This window comes from Lemur catta, chromosome Y (genome assembly GCF_020740605.2).
Source record: "Lemur catta isolate mLemCat1 chromosome Y, mLemCat1.pri, whole genome shotgun sequence".
Lineage (NCBI taxonomy): Eukaryota > Metazoa > Chordata > Mammalia > Primates > Lemuridae > Lemur > Lemur catta.
The window spans coordinates 4,844,407-4,867,036 of record NC_059156.1 but is presented as its reverse complement, the minus strand read 5'-3'; the positions used below and the strand labels follow the sequence as shown (position 1 = coordinate 4,867,036).

Genomic DNA, 22,630 nt, shown 5'->3' with positions numbered 1-22,630 from the left:
AGCCTGGATCTTGGTTTCTAATACCATTTTCCAATACAAGGAACAAAGCCTCCTTGGATAAATGGCTGATTCTAAAACCAGAACAGGAAATATAAAAGATGACCCTGAGTGTTGAGAACCAAAGAATTTCTCCAAAATTGAATAAAATACATATATGCCAATAAACCACACTGATGGGGGGTATGTTAAATGGGTGCAGGAGGCCATTAAAAGAATTTCTAAAGGCCAAAAGCTGAAACAATTTGACCAATCAAATGAATAATATAGAATTGCATTATAACTGAAAGTAAAATAAATTATCAGTGAATACCTAAAACAATAAATGATTAAATAAATAAATGTCCTTTGCAGAGAATTCCAAATAATTTATGTAGCTACTTGCCCTCAAGGAGGAGGAACACAAATCTCCACTACTTAAGTGTGAGTTCCTTCCTATAAGTACAGTACAGAAATGAGAGAAGAGCAATTTTACAATGGAAAATCCAGACAAAAACTACCTCAGCAAAGTGAACCAGATCAATAGCAACAATGATAAATCATGTTGACAGCATGTACCCTCAATATGATTAAGATGAAAATGGCACTTTATTTCTGCAGTCTTCTTTTCCTAAACCTCAGTCTAATCATCGGGAAAATATCTGACAAATTTTACAAGAGTGGGTATTCGACAAAATTCATGACCAATCCTCCTGAAAACTGTGTAAGTCATCAAAAACAAAGATCTAAGAAAGAACCTGCCACAGCCAAGAGAAACCAAAGGAGACATGACTAACTAAATTTAATGTGGCATCCCAGAGGGACCCTGGGACAGAAAAAGTTATTAGGTAAACACTAAGGAAATCTGAATAAACCATAGAGATGTTAGTAATAATGTATCAATATTGATTTCTTAATTACAACATATGTATGTCACTAATATAAGTTAATTATAGGGGAAATTGGTTAAGGGACCAGCGATACGGGAACTACCTATACTATATTCTCAGGAAGAATGTGTGTGAAGATTCAGGCATAAAGACTGTAGGACTTTCCAAGGCAGGAACACAATGGAAGAGCAATTTGTACAGAAGGAATACTGTGAACAAAGTAGAGAAATGGGGAAATACTAAGTGTGTTCATAGAAAAGCTAAGCAAAAAGCATAAAGATGATAAGGGAGGTACTGGTAGAAGACAGTATGAACAAGAGAATGATGGAGTATAGGAGAAATGTAATTGGAGATCTGGCTCCACTAGAGGATGTCAAAGATTTTTCAGCAGTGAAGCCATACAATGAGCAGTGTTTTAGGAAAAAAAAAAAACTGTGGCAGGAAATAAAACTGAGGTACAAGGGGAAAAGACTGGAGGCAGAAAGAATAGTGAGGAGGTTCCTGGAATGATTAAGAATAGTATTTAACAATGATAAATCTATTTTAATAATACATACTTCCACCCCATGGAAGGAAATAAGTTCATACATATTTATATTACTGTAAAATTGGCATTTATGAAAAAAAATTTTCTCAGTATTGATGTAGAGGTAATTCAAGGCCTGAACTAGGCAATAAGATAAAGAGCGTAACTTAAGATGCAAATGATGGGAAAGGAAGGAATTGTTTATGGATAATGGGTAAGGGATTAAAGAAGTGAAGTAAAAAGTCACTCCAAGGCTTTGAGTCCGATTGTTAAATAAGCACCAGAGAAGGAAGTAGGTTTTGGAGAAGATAAAGAATTCTGTTTAGGAGCTGTGGAACTGAAGGTGCTAGAAGGATCCTGGGGAAGCAAAACCTTACAGTTAATTGAGCAGGTCCTGGGATTATCCTGCCTGTGAGTGAATCCCCCTGCTTTACCACTAATTAGCTTTGTGATCTAGGGTTTCTGTAACTTCTCTCTCCCTCAGTTTTCTTACCTGGAAAATGGGAGAAAGTGTTGCCAAAAGCTCAGCACTTGTCCCGGAGTCCACATCAAAAGAACAAGGACAAGAGGCTAAGGAAAAGGATAGAGAGATTTATTTGCTGGCAAATGAGGAAAAAGGAATTGCTAATCATAAGCAGAAGTACAAACCTTTTAAAGGGAGGTTTTCAGCTTCAGGCAATTGCTGTTCTGCCCCATCTCCCAAGAAGACAGTCTTGTGACCTCCACCCAGAACTCCTCTGCCTGCCCCTTCACCTACCCCAGACTATTGCTTGCCCAATCCCAAGCCTCTCCTGCTGCGCAGTTCCAGACAGTTCCACTGAACCATCTCCTATAGCACAAAGAACAAAGGACATTCCTCTGCACCTCCTGACCACTCCCTGAGGTAGGCATGCAGGTTTCAGTTCTCTAAAAGGAGTCAGGGAAATGTTTTAAAAGAGACAGAAAATATTTTTACCATTTTCTCAGGCCATTCCTTCTGTTACAGTAGCACTTTTCTTACAAGTTTGCTGTGAGGATTTGAAGAGTTCATATTTGTGAAACATTTAGAACAGTGTCCAGGACATAGAGAACGCTTTTTTTTTTTTTTGAGACAGTCTCACTCTGTTGCCCAGCTTAGAATGCCATGGCATCAGCCTAGCTCACAGCAACCTCAAACTCCCGGGCTCAAGCGATCCTCCTGCCTCAGCCTCCCAAGTAGCTGGGACTACAGGCATGCACCACCACGCCCGGCTAATGTTTTTCTACATATTTTTAGTTGCCCAGCTAATTTCTTTCTATTTTTACTAGAGACAGGGACTCGCTCTTGCTCAGGCTGGTCTGGAACTCTTGAGCTCAAAGGATCCACCCACTTCAGCCTCCCAGAGTGGTAGGATAACAGGCATGAGCCACCGTGCCCAGCCACAAGACAGAACTCTTAATGCTGCTGCCATTTTTCTTAACGTGTTCACAGCATGGGTGTAGAAAGATTTCTCACGTGGAGATTAAGATATATAAAAGTAAAATTATTTTATCCTTTAGAAGGACAGAGAGAGAGAGAAGGGGGAGAGCAGAGCAGGGAGATGGCGTGGCATCTCAAGGAAAGAGAAGGGAGATGCCAGCAGTTAGGCCAAGTGGCTTGCTGCTTTTATGGGGAAAAATAGTTAATTGTTGTGAAATGCCACATATCAGCTCCTTCTCTTCTTAACTGCAAGGAGATAATGGCATCTGCTGCATGAAGCCGCCACATGCTCCATCTGTTCTCTTTGCCTTAGAGATAAAATGACTTTGCCCTCAAGATATGATTTTGGGCTAGGTCTGATGTCTGGAGAGTGTCCCCCATGCTGTGATACACGAACTTCTCAAGAACCACTCCAGGTTATAGAAACAGATGCTAAAAGGCAGTTTTAGTCAATGGGTCAAGCAACTGTAAAAACTTTACATTTCCTTTTGATGGCTGGGCTCCTTTGAGATGTTGTGAAAACAGAGCTTACCAGGGCACCTGTTAGCTAAGTGGAGAAGGAGGGAGAGAACAGAGACAGCAGAGAGCCAAGAGCTGATTTATTTTGCTTGCAAGACCCACCATCCTTTCACTTTTCATATTAACCTATTACGTTAGCAGGCAGTTGAAAATGCAGATACATACTTATCTTCCCAGAGAAAGTAAGAGTTCCAAAGCTTCTTCTTGATCTAGGCGGTATCATCTTCTCTGAATGAGTCGTGCCATTTATGCCACTCTGTAATTTTATTTCCATGAAACACATTCTGTAGTTATTGGCTCATAATATTAGTACTGTATTGTCATGTACAGACTTTCACAGAAGATAGTCTCAGGGTCTTACCTAAGTGTGTATTCTGTATTTCTTAATAAAAAAACACTGTGCTGGGTCAGGCACAGCAGCTCATGCCTGTAATCCTAGCACTCTGAAAGGCCAAGTGGGAGGATCACTTGAGGTCAGGAGTTCCAGACCAGCCTGAGCAAGAGGGAGATTCCCCTCTCACCAAAAAAAAAAAAAAAAAAATAGAAAAATTAGCCGCATATGAGCTGAATGTAACATCAAACTCTTGAACTCAAGTAATTCTCCCAGCTTCATCTCCCAAAGTGCTGGGATTACAGGCCTGCACCACTGTTTCTGGTGTAATAATAAACACAAATTATTTTTGACAAATTTACCATACAGGAATTTTTCCAGAAATGCAACTATTGTTTGCCAAATATGTATTGTTTTCACCATTTTGGAAAATATCATTTGCAGTACTGTTCATGTACCTGAGTTTAGAATATATCACATTTTGTTTTTACTTGTGGCTGAATTGGCCAAACATTTTCCTATTTCTTAGTGTAGTTAAATAGGATATTTAACTGTAGGATATTTACATATTAAAATATATTTTTTAGTATAAGGCATTCTTCTTGTATTTCTTTGTCAGGTCTTTTGAGGAGGAATTGTGCATCAGTGAGTTTAATTTATATCACCTATGAATTTAATTGCAGAAAGGAAAAGGTGTCTCTACAAAACATTTGTTATAAAAAGGTCATCTCAATTGACAAAACGTCAACCAGGGAAGGCGAACGCCTAGTAGAATTTTAATGTTCCAATCCGACTGAATGTTTTAAATTTAAAACTGGAAAAGCGAAAAAGTTTTTGGTAATGTTCAGAATGGAACTATTCGAATTCTAGCAGAAGAAAACCCTTTGGAGGATAGTGCAAAAACTTCCGTATGTTTAATCTCTAATTTTGCGTAAACATAGGAAGGGGAAAGTGCTTATAAAAATCTCGTATGTGCCACTGATCACCTAAAGTCAGGGTTCCTATCTTTTCTTCTCTTCCAGAGGCCTATAAGGCTCAATCTGGACTAAAGGATTTAGAACTGAGCCAAGAGAAGCCATTCCTTCTCCGGCACAAGCCCTTGTTCTCCATTCCCACCCACTGCAGCCGCCTGAGGGTCATTCCGAAATTAGCTCAACCCTTGTCGCAGTTTCTTCAGCAGGCCGATCCCCCTCAACCCTGATTCTCTTGGGCAACCAAGAAGGTCCTTAACAATCCCAGGGCCATGTAGCTTTGCAGACAGTACATTCCTAGTGGCCATAAGTCCTATGGCAGTGGGAAAAACCTGGGACCTAACGTTAACCTACGTGCTGGCGAGGAAAAGGGCCGAGGTGCCTGTGAAAGTGCTTTATCAACAGCGTTATACACCATGTAATTGTTTCATTGTTCCCTCACAGTGTGAGACTGAGGCTGCCCGCGCATAAAGCGCACTTACACCACTAGGAAATGACAGGTACCTCTGACTCCTAACTAAGCTCAGGCAGCCTAAGCCACTCCACCTGGGCACTGTCTGGTCGCCGGCACGTGCTGCCGCTTCCCCTACCCCCGCCCACTTTTTCCCCACTCGGCTCACCGTTCGCCCTGCGCAGAGTCGCCCTCCCACCTTCTAGTCTTCGCCTCCCCAGCCAGAGGATTCTATTAAGCTACCGTGGACAGCTCGGCAAAGTGATCACCGCGCCGGACGCCTGGGGTCTTGTAACCCTGAGCCCCCTCGGCTTCAGGACTTTTTTTTACTAGTTCTGACTTTGGTGAAGCTTTACAAAGGCAGGCAAGGGCTAGTTAAAACGGAGAAATTTTACTAGAGTTCCAATTCCCGGAACTAAAGGGGGGAAAAGTTACAGGAAGAAGGAGGAAAACTAGGGGTGGGGGATACAAGGGGTACATTGTCGCTATGTTTGAGATCCCCCAAGTGGAGAAAGGCGGAAGACAACCAGTTCTCGCTAGTTCACGAGAATTCGAAGAGAGCGGGAACGGGAGGAGGAAGTAAAACTCTCGTGCATTGGGACGAGACTATCTGGAAGATCCCGCGAGGTTATGACTAAACGAGCGAGAGTTAGCCAGGCAGAAGTAACCGTAGCAGAGGTTGTTGGTGGGGGCCGAGAAGGGGGGCGCGCGTGTAGCGTGCTGACGTAAAGCGGTAGGAGTGACTACGTCATAACCGCCGCCAAGCTGCGTGCTTCAGAGCTGCAGTTCCCTCGTGAGAAGTCCGGTAATCGGACTAACTAGACTTGCACTGGGAAACTACGAGCTGTCAGTTCTCTTCAGGGATGAGTCATGTGGCGGTGGGAAATGCAGCTGGACTGGACCAGCAGGTGAGCCGAAATGACCCTACTGGGACTTTTAGTGTGGACCCCTTCGCCGGGCTGACTTGGATGTGGCGCAGTGCTTACTGGGCACTTTAGTTTTACCGCTCCTGGGTTGTTTTGTGTTTTGAGGTGGTAGGATGGTGGGGGAACGAGGAAAGAAACTGAGTTAAACCGTGAGGAAATCGTTTGGGGAAGAAACTGCGCTGTTGCAGTAACGTTGATTGTGATGTTTGGGCCAGACGTGAGGCCGCACAATGGCGGCTTTAGTGTGCTTAGGCGATCTTGCGGGGACGCGTATGGGGGCGGGGGCGAGGGTGGTGCGCTAAAGCGGAACATTTCTTTGTCCTGATGGTTTTGGTAGTTACTGGGCGGCCCTGACTTATGCCCGGTCGTAGTTAGTAAGCAGAATGTTAACTAACACTACAGAATGCGGGTAATACGAAGAAAAAGTGCGCCCTTTCCTCCGGGAAATGGCGACGCTTCTTTGTGTACGGCTGTGTGGCTGTGTGGCTGGGTGGTGCTGCGGTTCTTTAGCAGAGGGAATGGGCCTGGGGAACTCAAAGAGGCAAGTGACAACAAAGGACAGCGGGACCGGTATCGTGTAGTTTGTTTTTCCCACAGCCCGGTAGCCGCGGTACTATTGCGGGCTGTCTGCTTTGGGTGACGAGGCCGCGTTTCTAGGGTGGAAAGTTTGTGACGTAGGAGAATCGGAAAGAGGTAGTGGGAAGGGGAGGGAAGAATGGCCGCCACGGGCTTCTCTTGACCAGTGTCTGGAGAAAATGGAAGGTGGATGGCGAGGAGATACCTCGAAGGTTAGGAACCCAGGACATTACTAAACCTAGGCTTAAATCGCGGAGTCCATGGACGGCCACGTGGCCGAGAACAGTGCGTTTTTGTGTAGCAGAGGTTGGCCGGAGGAAAAATACCAGCAATGTTGATTGGCTGGGCATGTTGTTTTGTTGTCTAGTTTGTTGTTGCTTGTGGAGGAAGATGTTGAAATAGGTCGAATTGAGGGCCTGGCTGCTTTATGTAGAGTCTCTCTTCTTTTGAAGAGGTGGCGGGGGCGATCGGGGAGAGAACACGTTGTGTAAGGAGTGTTAACAGGCTTGTTCATGGCAGGAATCGGACCTTGGGATGAACAACTTGTCCCTGCTTTTCACGAACTACTTCACTGTGTAATCGTTAAAATTGGGTGGCACTATAACTGATTATAAATTTTAATTTAATATGAGGAATTTGACAGTCTTCTTATATTTTTTTACTTAACATACGCGTATGTAAACCGCCTGCATTTTAAGTTTACTGAGACTTCATATGTTAAATAGAACATAGAAATAGATAATCAAGAGCACAGGCGGTACTCTTTTGTATTATTTTCTGTGTAAATGGAATCCATTTAATTAATTGATGAACTGCTTTCAGTGTCACTAGAGTTAAGTACTAACCAAATGAGAACTGCAAGTTTTCATTAAGAATATTTTTAATTGAAGATTCATGTAATTTGATAATATCTTGAGCTTTTTATACAGTGGATAAACATGGTATACCGAGGTTTTTGTGCAAACGTGACAACCAACATTGCTTGTTGGCTTTGGTATTTTGTGCTTTTTGAAAAATTATTTTGACGTGTTTATTCCACTGCTTCTTAGTAGTTCTTGCTGTAAAGTATTACGAAAATGGCAATAAAGGGAAAGAAACTGTTTTCCACAGTTTTCAAATGTCAGTGTAGGGAGGGAGGAATTTAGATTCAATGTGGTATGTCATTTTTAAAAGCACTCAGTGCCAGTTGTGTCACCTTTTAGCTTTGTGGCCAAAGACCTCTGAATGTGTTTCATGTATAGAATGGGAGAAATACAACCACCTTTATAGTGTCAAACATGAAATGATGCAGTGGCATGTAAATCCATACAGTATAGTCAAACCATGGTGATGTTAATTTTTTTCTGCGTTTGATGTTTAGGAATTTAAGTTAAGAATAGTTACACAATCTTTAGGGCATAAAGGTATTAAGAAATCCTCAAAATGTCCTAATGTGGGTTTATTTTTAGATTTAAAATACTAAATAGGAAACCAGTGGCATTGAGAATATTCATCCATTATGATTGTAGTTAAATTGGATGTTTTAAGTTATTGACATTTTAGGTGGTATTTAAAGAGCTTTCATTATGGAAAATTGTTACAGAGAAAATATGTTTGGAATGAAAGAATTTGAACTGTTACTGTGGAACTACTGGCATATCCAGGTGGTGCCCTTTGCATTTGTCATGCTTTGTAGACTTCAGAGCATCCTAGAAACCTTGTAAGGCAGCCATGGTATCTAGTAAATGGTATGGGAAAGGATTCTAAATCTAGGTCTTTTGATTTGTCTTCTGTTAGACAATTTGTGCTTGATTTATGCCTTAATAGTGTGTAGTTTGTCAGCATATGTGATCTATTAATATTTCTCTTCTAGTTTGCTGGTCTAGACCTGAACTCTTCTGATAATAATGAAAGTGCAGGAGGAAGTACAGCAAGCAGTAAGCAAAAATTTTCTGTCTTCAGTTTTACCATATAACAATGTGAATTATTTTGACATATTTGGATAATAAAGAACAGGTTGGGATGTTTTGAGTGAAAACAGCTAAATATTAATGGGAAAGTTAAATGTAATTACACATTCTTTTTAGAAAATGTATCCACTCATTTATGTGCTACAGCTGCTGCTACCCATTACCTGTGAAGAATCTCGGATTTAAACCCAAATTTTATTGATTTCTTCAGGCTTGGGTTCGCTATGTTAAATTCTTTTGAAAGGAAGTTAGATATAAAAGTTTGTCTTTGGAAAACTGGAGGTTTTGTTTGTTTTTAGGGGCTTCTTTGAAGATAGTATTTGGATGGGAACAGGGTTTATAGTTTGGACACAGGTTTCTTTATCTAAAGAAAGCAATTGGTACACTCAGAAAAACCTTTAAGTCTGGTAAATTCATTTTAAAACTAATTTTCCGTTATATGAACATTCCAGGAATTTAACTACACCAGTAGAGACAGTTTTGGGTATTTAATTAAATCCAAAAGTAAGAGGTTTAGTTAAAACTTGGATTTTCAGATATAAAGTTGACTTTCTTCTGCTTCAAAAGTTAATTGCTTTTGCTTATTAATCATAGACTAGGTTGTTAACTTAATTTAGAAAGCTCAAAATTAAAATACCCTTCCTCAAATCATTTTTCCTTTCCAGCTTGTCAGGTATTTTTATTGTATGATCTTCATCTTACCAGTATAGATACAAAAAAGCTTTTTACTGGATATTTGATTTAGTGTAGTACATTGACTTTTTTTTTATTTGCCTATATTGTAGTAATGCTTACATTTAATGATCAGGGTTAATTCATATGTCAATTTCCTGAAAATAAAGACTTTTAAAAACACTTTGTTAAATAAACACTAGTTTGAGGGTTTTGGTTTATGATCCAAGTCCCCAAACTTGCTTTCCTTTTGTTTCTTGTTTAGGAAAATAGTTGTGTTTGTAAAGGAGTACATTTTAAATCCGGCATTTTTTCCCCTCTTTCCCAAACTAATTAGTTTAATTTATGACATACAGATTTTAAAAGTTTGTTTTTCCGGGCCTGTTTTTTAATAGCAGACATTTTGGTAAAATACTGCATCTTGGAGGTTATGATAGGCTTAATTTTACATTTTCTCTTTTAGAAGGGCGCTATATACCTCCTCACCTAAGAAACAGACAAGCATCTAAAGGTATGTCATTAAGGCTATTTTGTAGATCTGTTGTTAGCTCCTTTAGAAGTTATTTAAAGCTTAGGGAAAATGAAGTACCTTTGGGAAATACATAAACATTTTTTTCCTCCTTTTTTTGTTTCTGGACTGTCTTTAAGTACTAGCACTTTATAATGTTAGAATAGTTCCTGTACTGCTGAATAATGGTTAGTTTTTGTTTCCTTTAGCAAACCAAGTCCAAAGAGCTTACATTTTGTATAGTTTCACTGAAAGTGCTTTACCTGTTTGTAAACATTGACAACATGATTTGCATTTGAAAGCGGTATATTATTTTTGAGGATACCTCACTGTGTAAAACCAGCAGCATTGTGGTAGAGTCATAGTTAATGTTATCTTGAAAAGTTGCCGCAATAAAAAATGGGATTTTGCAGAATAGTTAACAGTTAAGTTAAAAGATTACAGTTTTGGCCATACTCCATAGGCTAAAGGGATTGTCTGCTATCAACTTTTTGCCTGACATTTGGAAGATTTTCTGTGAAATGTGTTAAGTCACATGTGTCATTTATGGTTTAGTTTAATATAAACGGATAATAGAGGGATAGATTAGAAAAGTATCACAGAGATGACATTTTGAAAGCTGTGCTTACACCAAAAGGGGTGATCTGAAATTTGTGAGGTAAGGAAAGGTCATGAAAAGTGTTTTAACAGCAAAAAGAAAGAAGGTATAGTGATAAGGGGTTAGAGGTGGATGAAGTACTGGGAAGGTGAAAAATAATACTGGAGCATGGGGTTGGATTTGTGTTTCTACATGTAGTCTGTAGTTTCCATATGTCTCTCAGTATAGCAGAATACCACTTAGCTAATGATAGCATTCTTTTTTCAAAGTAACTGCAGAATTTTTCTCATCATGGGTATTCTTAGAATTGCTTAGAATGTATCTGGCTGAAATTGCTCCTGAGATACATTAAGTGCCTCAAAAGGAGTTGGCAGCATTTCAGGATATTTAGATATGAGCACTCCTTAAAAATCAGTTCAGCTAGGAAAGGCCATTGGTCATTTGTCTAATAATGTAGCTATAAAGTCAGAGGGAAAATAACTTCATTAACTTGTGAACTTAAAACATTTACTAAAATGTCTGAATTTGATTAAGTCCTCAGCTTAACCAGTTGTGAAATGAGTTTATTCTTGTCACTCTTTTTTTGTTAGTCTGTAGACATGGAAATTAGGCAGGGATGAGGGTTTTCTTTTCCGAAATATACTTGATTCTCACCATGCATATAAAGATTACAATTACGACAACTGTTACTTCAGTTGTTAGTACTGAAATAGAAAGTCTTAACAATACTTTAATGTGAAATTAACTTAAAACTTTGAGAACTTCATGGAAATGTTCAAGAAGTCTTTGTTTTTAGTAGTAAGGGTGTTACAGTGACTTAAGGAATGGACTATGAATTTTCTGATTTAGAATTATGTTAATGGGAAAACCTAATTTGCTGTCAGTTTAACCGTCTCTTTCTGAAGTTATCAAAGAGTAATTTTAAAAATCCAGTGGTAGCTTTTGAATACAGATTTTTTTTTTACATGAGGCACTTCTGAAGGAATCTTAAAAGTCTGGTGGAGCAAAATAGACCACTTGGAAATTCCTTGTTTTGAATTGACTACTTCCATTTATTTGATTTGTTTCTTTTAGATGTTATTAAACGAAGCCAGACTTTTTTATGTATTGAGGATGCTCAACTGACTAGTGCTATTTATATTGCTGTTGATAGGTAACAAGTTGCCTTCTCCAGGTTCTTCAATGATGAGTCCCTTGTTCACCATGATGCTTGCTACATCCGGTTGCCTATTTAAGTAGTTTGTTCATAAATTGCTTACAGTTTGGAGCTTTAGCCTTTATGAATTTGAAATTCTCTTGTAATACCTCTGACATGTTTATTCTAATGTAGATCACTTCTTTATCTTTAAGCTTTTCTTCAGTAACTGACTGTACCTGAGGTAACACTTTATTTGGCTAGGACTTCGCAAAATACATGTTTTAGATACCATAGGTTATATGTTTAGGTTTAGCAACTTGTATTCAGGCTTTGTGAGATTTTTATTTAGGGATGGGATGACATAGCTAAGAAACTAACATAATGAGCTGCCTTAGCTATAAATTTGACCTTAAGAATTTCTTGTAATAGGCAACAGCACAGATCTTTAAATGCGAAGTGGCTGAACTTACCACTGTGTAAGAATCAAATCTTTCTTAAATACTGTTTTAAAAATATATCACTCATGAATGCATGATTTATTCACACACAAATGACAGTATAAAAATATCAAAATAAACTGTGAACATTTTATATGGAAAAAAAATACATTGGTTGCGCTTGGTATCCCTCTTGAAATCAGTTGTAGCTTAAAAAAAGACTCTTGCCACAGTTTTATTAAAATAATTTGAGGGCGCTGGGCATGGTGGCTCATGTCCTAGCACTCCAGAAGGCCAAGAGGAGAGGATATCTTGTGGTCAAGAGTTGAAGGCCAGCCTGAGCAAGAGTTAGACCCCTATTTCTACAAAAATAAAAAAGTTAGCTGGGTATGGTGGCGCATCCCTGTAGTCCAGCTTCTTGGGAAGCTGAGGCAGGAGGATCCCTTGAGTCCAGGAGCTTGAGGTTGCAGTGAGCTATGATGATGGCACTACACTATAGCCTGGGAGACAGTGACACCGTCTCAAAAAAGTAAAAAATAAATGAAATAAAATAAGTTTTTGGACTAGGCTCACGTTTAGGGTGTACAGTATTTTACACTTACAAAATCATTGAAACTCGTTCCTGGTATGGAGTACTATATTTGTGTTACCTGCATCTGTTAGTCTTTTAGGGTGGTATTTATTCAGTATGTTGTTCTTTGACCATGAGATTACTTTGCCTCTTGAATAATTTCTGGTAGAAGAGAAGGTAAAAGATTGTAAAACTGCAGTTTGTGTCACCTGTGGTCCCACAGAGGTAAGATAAGTATGTTTGTTCATGAAGAACTTTCATATTTGGGAAGGTGGAATCATGTAAAAGTATTGTCAACTTCTAATTTTTGCTGTTTTGTTGAAGGATTCTGTGATAAAGACAGTTCAGCTTGGAGTTGTAGTAAAGATAAGGATGCATATAGCAGTTTTGGGTCCCGTGATTCAAGAGGAAAGCCCGGTTATTTCAGTGATCGTGGAAGTGGATCAAGGGGAAGGTAAATTCTTAGAGTCTGTGTGTGTATATACATTAGCAGTTTAGAAATCGTTATTTGATGAGTTTTGTTCCTTATACTTCTTTTTCTTCATATTCTTTGTGATTCTTAAGCATGTTCTTAACAGATTGTTAATGGATTTCAAGCCAGATTTGGTTTACTCATTGTTTGGTAAGCTGTAAGAATTCTGTACTAAAATTAATCTGTCAAATTAGATGAAAATGGAATATGCTGCTTGACATAATGAAGTCTGTTTTTACTTAGTTGATATTTATGGTTTCTCTGTGACAATTTTTTTAAACACTTTTATTTTGATTGCACAGTGGAAAGAACTTAATAGCTGTATTTAATCATGTATTCTGTTTTTCACAAATACATCTAAAGTTCTGAAAACTATGAATTGTCACATAAGTCTTGTTCTTCTGTATTTAATGGAAAATTCCATGTGTTATTCTTGCTGTCCCATCACTAAATACATTCAGATGATCATATTTAAAATGAATGTAAATTAGATACTAGATAAAAGTAATCTAAAATTTAATGTTTAGCATGTGAGGAAGTCTGTTTAAGATACATAATTTTAAAACATTTGAAGAATAGTAATCTTGTAAAAATGAAGACATCAGTTACACATAAGTACTCATTAGATAGTGGGTCTTATTTCACAAATGAGATAAGCCAGTATTGAATTGTTGATATCCTTAAAGGGTTATCCTTTTATATAATATGCAAGTGTATTTCTGATACTGGCTAAATGATATACTCTGGTTCCTTGTGCTGTTCAGATTTGATGATCGAGGACGGAGTGACTATGAGGGTACTGGCATTCGTGGTGACAGAACTGGCTTTGGCAAATTTGAACGGAGTGGGCATAGTCGTTGGTGCGACAAATTAGATGAAGAGGATTGGTCAAAACCACTTCCACCAAGTGAACGCTTGGAGCAGTAAGTTTTTGAAATGTATGTTAATTGTTAAGACACTTATTACCTTGTATAACATGTATGTAATAATCATTTATTTCAGGGAACTTTTTTCTGGAGGAAACACTGGGATTAACTTTGAGAAATATGATGATATTCCAGTAGAGGCAACAGGCAATAACTGTCCTCCACATATCGAAAATGTAAGTTTCTTTGTTTGACTTTTTGACAATCATAAAGTTACCAAGAAACCCATCTGATGATGAAAAAAGCTGAATTTAATTTCACAGTTATGTATAATACTGAAATAGAAAATGTGTCAAACGTACAAAACAGTCAAAAAACTTTCTGAATGTACATTGGACTTAGGAGTCCATTTTCTTAAAAAATACCGTGACCGTAATACTTTCAGTTTTCAGATACTTCTTTTTAAAATAATGCCATCTATTTTATTAGATGCTTTGATATTAGGTAAATCAGTGATATTTAGTGGGTTACATTATTATATTAGTGTAAAACAATTTACAGTTAATATAGCTAGTTAATGTATAAACCATTTGTTTGTATCTACTGTTTTTGCTTCTATATTTTTTACTTGTATTTGATTGACCTGCTTAAATTTCTTGACAGTTCAGCGATGTTGAGATGGGAGAAATTATCATGGGGAACATTGAGCTTACTCGTTATACTCGTCCTACTCCAGTGCAAAAACATGCTATTCCCATTATTAAAGAAAAAAGAGACTTAATGGCTTGTGCCCAAACAGGTGAGCTTACTTGATACAGAATAAAAAGTTAATAATACCTTAATTGGGTGTGGTCTAAGAGTAGTATATGCTGGAGGTAGGCTTGAGTGTCCTGTATTTACCATTTGAGATAGGTAAAGATTAGCTGAGAATGTGTCTTTGTCTTTCACCTTTGGATACTTGCGATGGAACTAGTATTTTGTTTTCTTCTTTTTTTTTTTTTTTTTTTGAGACAGAGTCTCACCTTGTCACCCTGGGTAGAATGCAGAAGTGTCAGCCTAACTCACTGCAACCTCAAACTACTGGGCTCACGAGGTCCTCCTGCCTCAGTCTCCTGAGTAGCTGGGACTACAGGCACGAACCACCATTCCTGGCTAATTTTTTCTATTTGTAGTGCATATGGGGTCTCACTCTTGCATAGGCTGGTCTCAAACTCCTGAGCTCAAGCAATCTTCCCACCTTACCCTTCCACAGTGCTAGGATTACATGTGAAAGCCACTGCACCCAGCCCTGAAACTAGTATTTTCATCTGGCATCTTGGGAGAGACCGTAGCAAGTTGTCAGTGTAGTATATATTTATATATATTTTTATACATAAAAGTTGAATCGTCTGACATTTTTTTTAACTAGCTTAAGAAGTAGAATGGCATCTTTTATGTCAAAAGCAAGGTACAGCCTTTAGACAGAACCCAGCACTTGTTTATTTTTTAAAAGTTTTAATCAGTCATAGCCATATCCATTTGTTTACATCTATGGCTGCAAAGATAGATGCAGAGATTGGCCTGCAGAAGTCTCACACTATTAAGCAGAAAGTTTATTGACTCCTGTTTTTGCATTCCAGCAGTGTGTAGTAACTAAAAAGAGATGTTAAAGTGGAAGTTGATGCCACTTTGGAGAGAAAATGGTCGTGGTTTTTTACTAAAAGTACAAAAATGTGAATATTGCATTGTTTATTTAAAGCACAGAACTCATTTGAATTTTTTTTTTTTTTTTTTTGAGACAGTCTCACTCTGTTGCCCGGGCTGGAGTGCTGTAGCGTCAGCCTAGCTCACAGCAACCTCAAACTCCTGGGCTGAAGCAATCTTTCTGCCTCAGCCTCCCCAGTAGCTGGGACTACCGGCATGCACCACCGTGCCCAGCTAATTTTTTTTTTTTTCTATATGTATTTTTAGATGTCCAGATAATTTTTCTTTCAATTTTTTTAGTAGAGACGTGGTCTCGCTCTTGCTCAGGCTGGTCTCGAACTCCTGACCTCGAGGCAGTCCTCCCTCCTTGGCCTCCCAGAGTGCTAGGATTACAGGCGTGAGCCACCGCACCCGGCCTTGATATTCTTAGCTATGTAAATTTCCTGTATTTTTTAGAAAATTGAGCATAGCATAAGAAAATTTTTGTTTTAGTGAAAAGCATTTGGAACATAGTTAATAACTCAATGTTTTCTTTTTCAGGGTCTGGGAAAACTGCTGCATTTCTTTTGCCCATCTTAAGTCAAATATATGCAGATGGTCCAGGTGAAGCTTTGAAGGCCGTGAAGGTAAAGATTACTTTGTAAAATAACAAATGTCTGTTTGACGTTTATGCAAACAATGCCAGATATACCTTATTTTCATTTGTTTTGATTTTCTTTTCATTGTCTTTATCCAGTAAAACACAGCCTTTTTATATGTAACCCTGAAATTACAAAGGAAATAGTCCTTTGGTAAACTTTTAAAAAGACTGTAAAAGTTTTGAGTTACAGAGTTGACATTTATTTCTTAGGAAAATGGAAGATACGGGCGCCGCAAACAATTCCCAATCTCTTTGGTTTTAGCCCCAACAAGAGAATTGGCTGTGCAGATCTATGAGGAAGCCAGAAAGGTAAATATTCATTTCAGTGATTGTTGCATTTTTCTTCAATTCTAATGAAGTTTTTATGTCTACTGATAAACTCTTTGCTTATAGTTTTCATACCGGTCTAGAGTTCGTCCTTGTGTAGTTTATGGTGGTGCTGATATTGGTCAGCAGATTCGGGACTTAGAACGTGGATGCCACTTGTTAGTAGCCACTCCAGGACGTCTGGTGGATATGATGGAAAGAGGAAAGATTGGATTAGACTTTTGCAAGTATGTTAATTTTTGTATACGGGGTGCAACAGTTTTTTCTATTAGTGATCATTACTTTTGTAGTATTTTACAAATACTGTCTTAATTTTAATTTTTCTACACAGTTTTTGAAAATGACAACTTTAATGTGAAGAGCAAGTGAAATTTTAATTGAGGCTATTTGTTTTCATTATAATCGTCAAAATATAGCTAATTTGGTGATGTGATCTTAAGCATTTTGTTTAGGAATGTGTGTGTGTGTGTTTCATATGTGTAAATTTATGAGCTGGAATGTTTAATGCCTGCATGAATATGTTAGTGTATGTAATTAATTGTCAATAGATGCAGCTGTACTCAATAGTTTAACATACATCTGATGACCCAACATCAGCTGAGTATTTTTCATAACAGATACCTAGTGTTGGATGAAGCTGATAGGATGCTGGATATGGGATTTGAACCTCAGATACGTCGTATAGTTGAACAAGATACTATGCCACGGAAGGGTGTTCGTCACACCATGATGTTTAGTGCTACTTTTCCTAAGGAAATACAGGTAAGGTTTCAGCTTTTATTTAGAATATTTGTATTCATAGGTAATTACTTGTAGGTAATTTATGTACTAAAAAGATAATCTAGTATTTTTCTTACTTTTTCAGATGCTTGCTCGTGACTTCTTGGATGAATATATCTTTTTGGCTGTGGGACGAGTAGGCTCTACTTCTGAGAACATCACACAGAAAGTAGTTTGGGTGGAAGAGTCAGACAAACGGTCATTTCTACTTGATCTCTTAAATGCAACAGGTAAAATTATGAATAATTACAGTATCAGGTGTAAGGAGACTCTATACATCTTTTCTGTCTCCTCACCTTTCCCCACAGACCCTAGCTTTTGCTCACCTTTGTAATCATTGTTAAAACAGTGCTTACTTTAATTGCCGTTATTTGCATCTTACAAGGTGCAGGAAGAATTAAGCCAGTTTATATTGAGATCAGACAGTGATGCCAACTTATTAGTAAACAAAACTTTTCTAATTTTTCAGGGAAGGATTCATTAACTTTAGTGTTTGTGGAGACCAAAAAGGGTGCAGATTCTCTGGAGGATTTCTTGTACCACGAAGGATATGCTTGTACCAGTATTCATGGCGACCGATCACAGAGAGATCGAGAGGAGGCCCTTCACCAGTTCCGCTCGGGGAGGAGCCCAATTCTAGTGGCTACAGCTGTGTGTATACTTTATTTTTTTGTTAAATCATGTTTGAATATTGCTTTTTTTTAAATACAAGTTATTTTTCAGGTGGCAGCGAGAGGACTAGATATTTCAAATGTGAAACATGTTATCAATTTTGATTTGCCAAGTGACATTGAAGAATATGTACATCGTATTGGCCGTACAGGACGTGTGGGGAACCTTGGTAAGGAGTTAGTTGTTTGATGTATATATATTAATTGTGATCCATGCAGCAAAGGATTTGACAGAATGTTAAAACTAGAACCCTTATTTTCAAAGGAAAAATATCAGATTAATTAGCTGGCTAAAAGGTTTTGTTTTGATCTGTTTGATTATAGTTGTTTTGGTTTTTATTTTATTTTATTTCACTTTATGTGTTATTTTGTGTTATCTTATTTTATCTTAAAGATGGGGTCTTGCTCTTGCTCAGGCTGGTGTCAAATTCCTGAGCTCAAGCAGTTCTCCTACCTCTGCCTCCCAGAGTGCTAGGATTACAGTCATGAGCCATTGCGCCTGGCCAGTTTGGTTATATTGTGAATTACAGTGTAATTCTAGTATTCTGTTTAATACGCACATGCTAATGTAAGAACACCTAGTTGCTTTATGGAACCCAGCCTTTATGTATTTTTTACAACTCTTTAGGCCTTGCCACCTCATTCTTTAATGAAAGGAACATAAATATTACAAAGGATTTGTTGGATCTTCTTGTTGAAGCTAAACAAGAAGTGCCGTCTTGGTTGGAAAATATGGCTTATGAACACCATTACAAGGGTAGCAGTCGTGGACGTTCTAAGAGGTACATGTTATTTTGAGCTTTCAAACTTCAAATTTACTGATATTATTACTTAGGGAAAGAAGTTTTCAGACTTAAAGTGTAACACTTACCTTCAGCTAAGTAAATAGTTTGGGCAAGGAATAATTATTAGAAAGAGTGACATGAAATTGCATGTAAGCCTTTCACTGCTGAGGCTTTTGGAAACACTGAAATACATTAATGGGTACAATGCCCATTAGAACACAATGGGCATTGAACTGTAAAATTGGGAATTCGGAAGTTTAAGCAGGAATTGGTAGCATTTATACTCATTGGCAGAATTTATACTCATACCACCACACAATGTTTTTCCTTACAATAGTAGATTCAGTGGAGGATTTGGTGCCAGAGACTATCGACAAACCGGTGGTTCCAGCAGTTCTGGCTTTAGTAGTAGTCGTGCAAGCAGCAGCCGCAGTGGTGGAGGAGGTCATGGCAGCAGCCGAGGATTTGGTGGAGGTAAATGTTAATTTTCTTTGGGAAGGGCTTTTTTCCCCCCTTAGTAATCTTTTTTAAAGCATAATTTAATGGGGAAGTTTAATTTCTAAGGAACACAAAAACTCCACCACCTGGGTATCTTTAAGTTTGCATTGAAGTACTTGAGAAAAAAAGGAAAAATTATCTAGAGTGGATGATCTAATTTTTCTTTCTAAACATTTTTTCTTGATAGGTGGCTATGGAGGCTTCTACAATAGTGACGGATATGGAGGAAATTATAACTCCCAGGGGGTTGACTGGTGGGGCAACTGAATCTGCTTTGCAGCAAAGTCACCCATTCAAACAAGATAATATGGAAACCACATGTAACTTAGCCAGACTATATTGTGTAGCTTCAAAAACTTAGTACATTGCCAGCTGTGATTCTCCTGAAAATTCAAGGTAGCTCAAAGTCACAAGAAGAAATGAAAGGAACACTCAGCAGCCCTATCCAGAAGTTGGTTTGAAGACTTAATTGCTGTAGTTTGGATTTAACTCTCCCCTACTGCTTATTCCCACCCCAAACTGCATTTATAATTTTGTGACTGAGGATCATTTGTTTGTTAATGTACTGTGACTTAACTTTAGACAACTTATTATTTTGATGTCCTGTTGGCTCAGTAATGCTCAAGATACCAATTGTTTTGACAAAATAAATTTACTGAACTTGGGCTAAAATCAAACCTTGGCACACGGGTGTGATACAACTTAACAGGAATCATCAATTCATCCGTAAATATGATAAGGAAGAAACTTAGTGGCCCTCATTAGGACTTCTTGATACTTGCAGACTAGGGGGAAGACGTCTTAAAGCATAATTTCTAACGTGGCAAAGTGCACTAAATTAAAGTTCTGACTTGCTCACTCTCTCCTGGATAGGCACTTAGAACCTTGTACTCTTTCTTAGCCATTCCAGTCATGATGAGGAGGGTGGGATTTGTGAATACTGGTCACATTTTTGAAAGCACTCTCTGAAGTTTGCAAGTAAATACAGCAGTTTCTCATTTAATATTTAGGCAGTTTATTCTAAGCTAGGCAAATGTGGGCATATTGTTACAGGAAAAGTTTAAAAATACCACTTAAGTGTTTGGGGGAGGTTTCATTTGATTAGAATTTTTAATGCCTGCCGTAAATAAAATTGCAGTGTTAGAGTGGCTGACCATGGCAGCGACCAGTCCTCATAGGCCTGGTTGGATTCTGGTCTTTAATGCATGCTAGTGTTGATGTTTTTTGGTCAAGAGGTTATGAACAGAACAGGATTATACAGCAGGCTTTATTTTAATGCAGATTCACATTGCTCTGTTAAAGCTGCGTTGAAATGTTAAAATGGCTTACACTTGTAGACTTTGTAAATCTAAGAATAACAAAATATAATTCCTTGAGATCACACAGGTTGGAAATCAGTACTAAACTGCCAAACACACCAGTTCTATATGGTGCAGTTTTAATGTATTTTAGTTGCATAGGTTTCCATTGTAATTATAGTCTGTTTATGCTGAATTTGGCCAAAGATGATTGTCCACCACTAAAAATGCCTCTGCTACTTGGAATTCTGTGCCAATTTTGGGGCCAGACTGCAGTGATCTTTTAAAAACAAATTTTCACAGTGGCATAAGAAGTTGGCAAAAATTTCTTAAAGTGCAATAGATTTTCAAGTGTATTGTGCCTTGTTCTAAAACCTTATTAAAGTAGGTGCACTTGACAGTATTGAGGTCATTTGTTATGGTGCTATTTCAATTAGTATAGGTTTAAACTCTTGTACATTTTGCCCATAACTTTTTACAAATACTTATTTTCTTGCACATTCAGAGTTTTATATATATGTCTTGTGTGACTGTCCTCAGACTTCCAATCTTATTTTTTTCTCTTGGAGATTGTTGAACGCAGCTTGTTAAGAACTATATTCTAAAATTTTATTTGGGACCACAGAATGATAGTTGAGAAGAAAACTATTTGCACATGACAGATTTTAGATACTTTTTGCTGCTAGTTTGTGTAATATTTATTAAACATTTTGACAAATATTTATTTTTGTAAGCCTAAAATTGATTCTTTGAAAGTTTAAAGAAACTTGACCAAAAGACAGTACAAAAAACACTGGCATTTGAATGTTGAATGTCACCACATATGAAATAATATATTTCGGGGTAGTGTGAGCTTTTAATGTTAAGTCTTATTAAACTTGAGTCAAATTAAGCAGACCCGGCATTGGCAGTGTAGCTATTATTTTCGGACAGAATTTAAGACAGAACTGGCAACTTGAAATTAAAACACGCCAAGGTTTTGATACAATTGTCTTTAAGATATTAATGACGCACTTCTAAACATTGATATGAAGTGTCCACATTCTCAAAGGTTGTTTTGTTCGGTTCTGTGTTTTTGTTTGGTTTGGTTTGGTTTTCAGTGATTGTCTGGCATATTTGTAATCCTCAAACATGTGGTTATCTTTGTGTATTGCCATGATCAGTGACTTTTACATTCAGTTTCATCAACCAGCAATATTTTCAGTATGAGTGGATTTAACTTGCTGAATGTAAACATTGAACCTCAAGTCACTGTAAGTTTAGTAATTGCTTATTGTATTAGTTCTAGATGTTAGCACTGCATGTGCTGTGTTTATTCTGATTTTACTAAAATAAAAAGTTGAACACAATCTCTTGCTGTTAGTTGCGGCTTAATGTTAAAGAGAGTTGATAATGAACTTGTGCTCTTAACTGAAGAAATGGAAGTCTGACTTCTTTTTTAACCACTGATGCTATTTGAGAAGCACATCCTGATGCCATAAGTACTTCAGTGCCTTAAATATTTGAATAAATGATGAAAGTGGTGTTAAGATTGGAATACAGAGAAATAGGATTTTTATTATGATTGGAAATGTAAAAGGCCTATGTGTGCAACACATTGGTTTACTTTAAGCAACTTAATATGAGTTGTCTTTTTTTAAGGATTTTGGAATGAAGGATGGCTGAACTAAGAATTACTTGGGTGTAATAAATCAGCTTACCAGTAATTGAACAGATGGCTTTTTGATTGTAGATAGGTATCTACTTAAGGTCAAAAATTAATTGGGACAGGTTAATGCCTGCAGAGATATTATTAGGTGCCTACTGCCCGACTTTTATTCTTTCTGATGGCTTAACAATTCATTAACTACATACTGCAGCAGGCAGCCACTAGCAATAAATAGATACTATGATACACAAACTGGTCTAACACATTAACATCTAAATTAGGTAATGAAAATTTTCTTTTAATGGAAGTTAAGATCCTCAGTTATTCTTTGTGTCTCATTTTGCTACTAACCTCTTAACCACTGTAATGGGTAAGCACTGTCCTAACTCTAACAGCGTATGGCTTTTGTCCTTTTTTTTTTTTTTGAGACAGAGTCTTGCTTTTGGTTCTGGCTAGAGCATGGCGTCAGCCTAGCTCACAGCAAC

General features: G+C 37.7%; 1 protein-coding gene across 2 annotated transcripts; it reads left to right on the top strand.

The window, feature by feature from the left end:
* Positions 1 to 5,846: 5,846 nt before the first annotated feature.
* LOC123629102 (ATP-dependent RNA helicase DDX3X) lies at positions 5,847 to 21,846 on the top strand. Of its 2 annotated transcripts, none has more exons than XM_045539067.1 (17): positions 5,847 to 6,010; positions 8,457 to 8,520; positions 9,689 to 9,736; positions 12,802 to 12,931; positions 13,714 to 13,872; positions 13,952 to 14,051; positions 14,479 to 14,614; positions 16,039 to 16,124; positions 16,349 to 16,447; positions 16,532 to 16,692; positions 17,083 to 17,227; positions 17,331 to 17,475; positions 17,715 to 17,896; positions 17,969 to 18,086; positions 18,545 to 18,698; positions 19,036 to 19,175; positions 19,387 to 21,846. In XM_045539067.1, the coding sequence occupies exons 1-17, from the start codon at positions 5,966 to 5,968 to the stop codon at positions 19,464 to 19,466; spliced, it is 1,992 nt and encodes a 663-aa protein (XP_045395023.1). In that variant the 5' UTR covers positions 5,847 to 5,965; the 3' UTR covers positions 19,467 to 21,846. The 2 variants fall into 2 exon arrangements, with proteins under 2 accessions (XP_045395023.1, XP_045395024.1); XM_045539068.1 differs by having other exon boundaries at positions 5,848 to 6,010; positions 19,039 to 19,175.
* Positions 21,847 to 22,630: the final 784 nt, after the last annotated feature.

What these genes read in the sequence shown, in the direction of transcription:
- LOC123629102 (XM_045539067.1), top strand. Translation starts at nt 5,966, where the DNA reads ATGAGTCATGTGGCGGTGGGAAATGCAGCTGGACTGGACCAGCAG. An exon ending in AAGCTTTGAAGGCCGTGAAG is followed by an intron (nt 16,125 to 16,348) that starts GTAAAGATTACT and finishes TTTATTTCTTAG; the next exon opens with GAAAATGGAAGATACGGGCG. An exon ending in CTTTTCCTAAGGAAATACAG is followed by an intron (nt 17,228 to 17,330) that starts GTAAGGTTTCAG and finishes TTACTTTTTCAG; the next exon opens with ATGCTTGCTCGTGACTTCTT.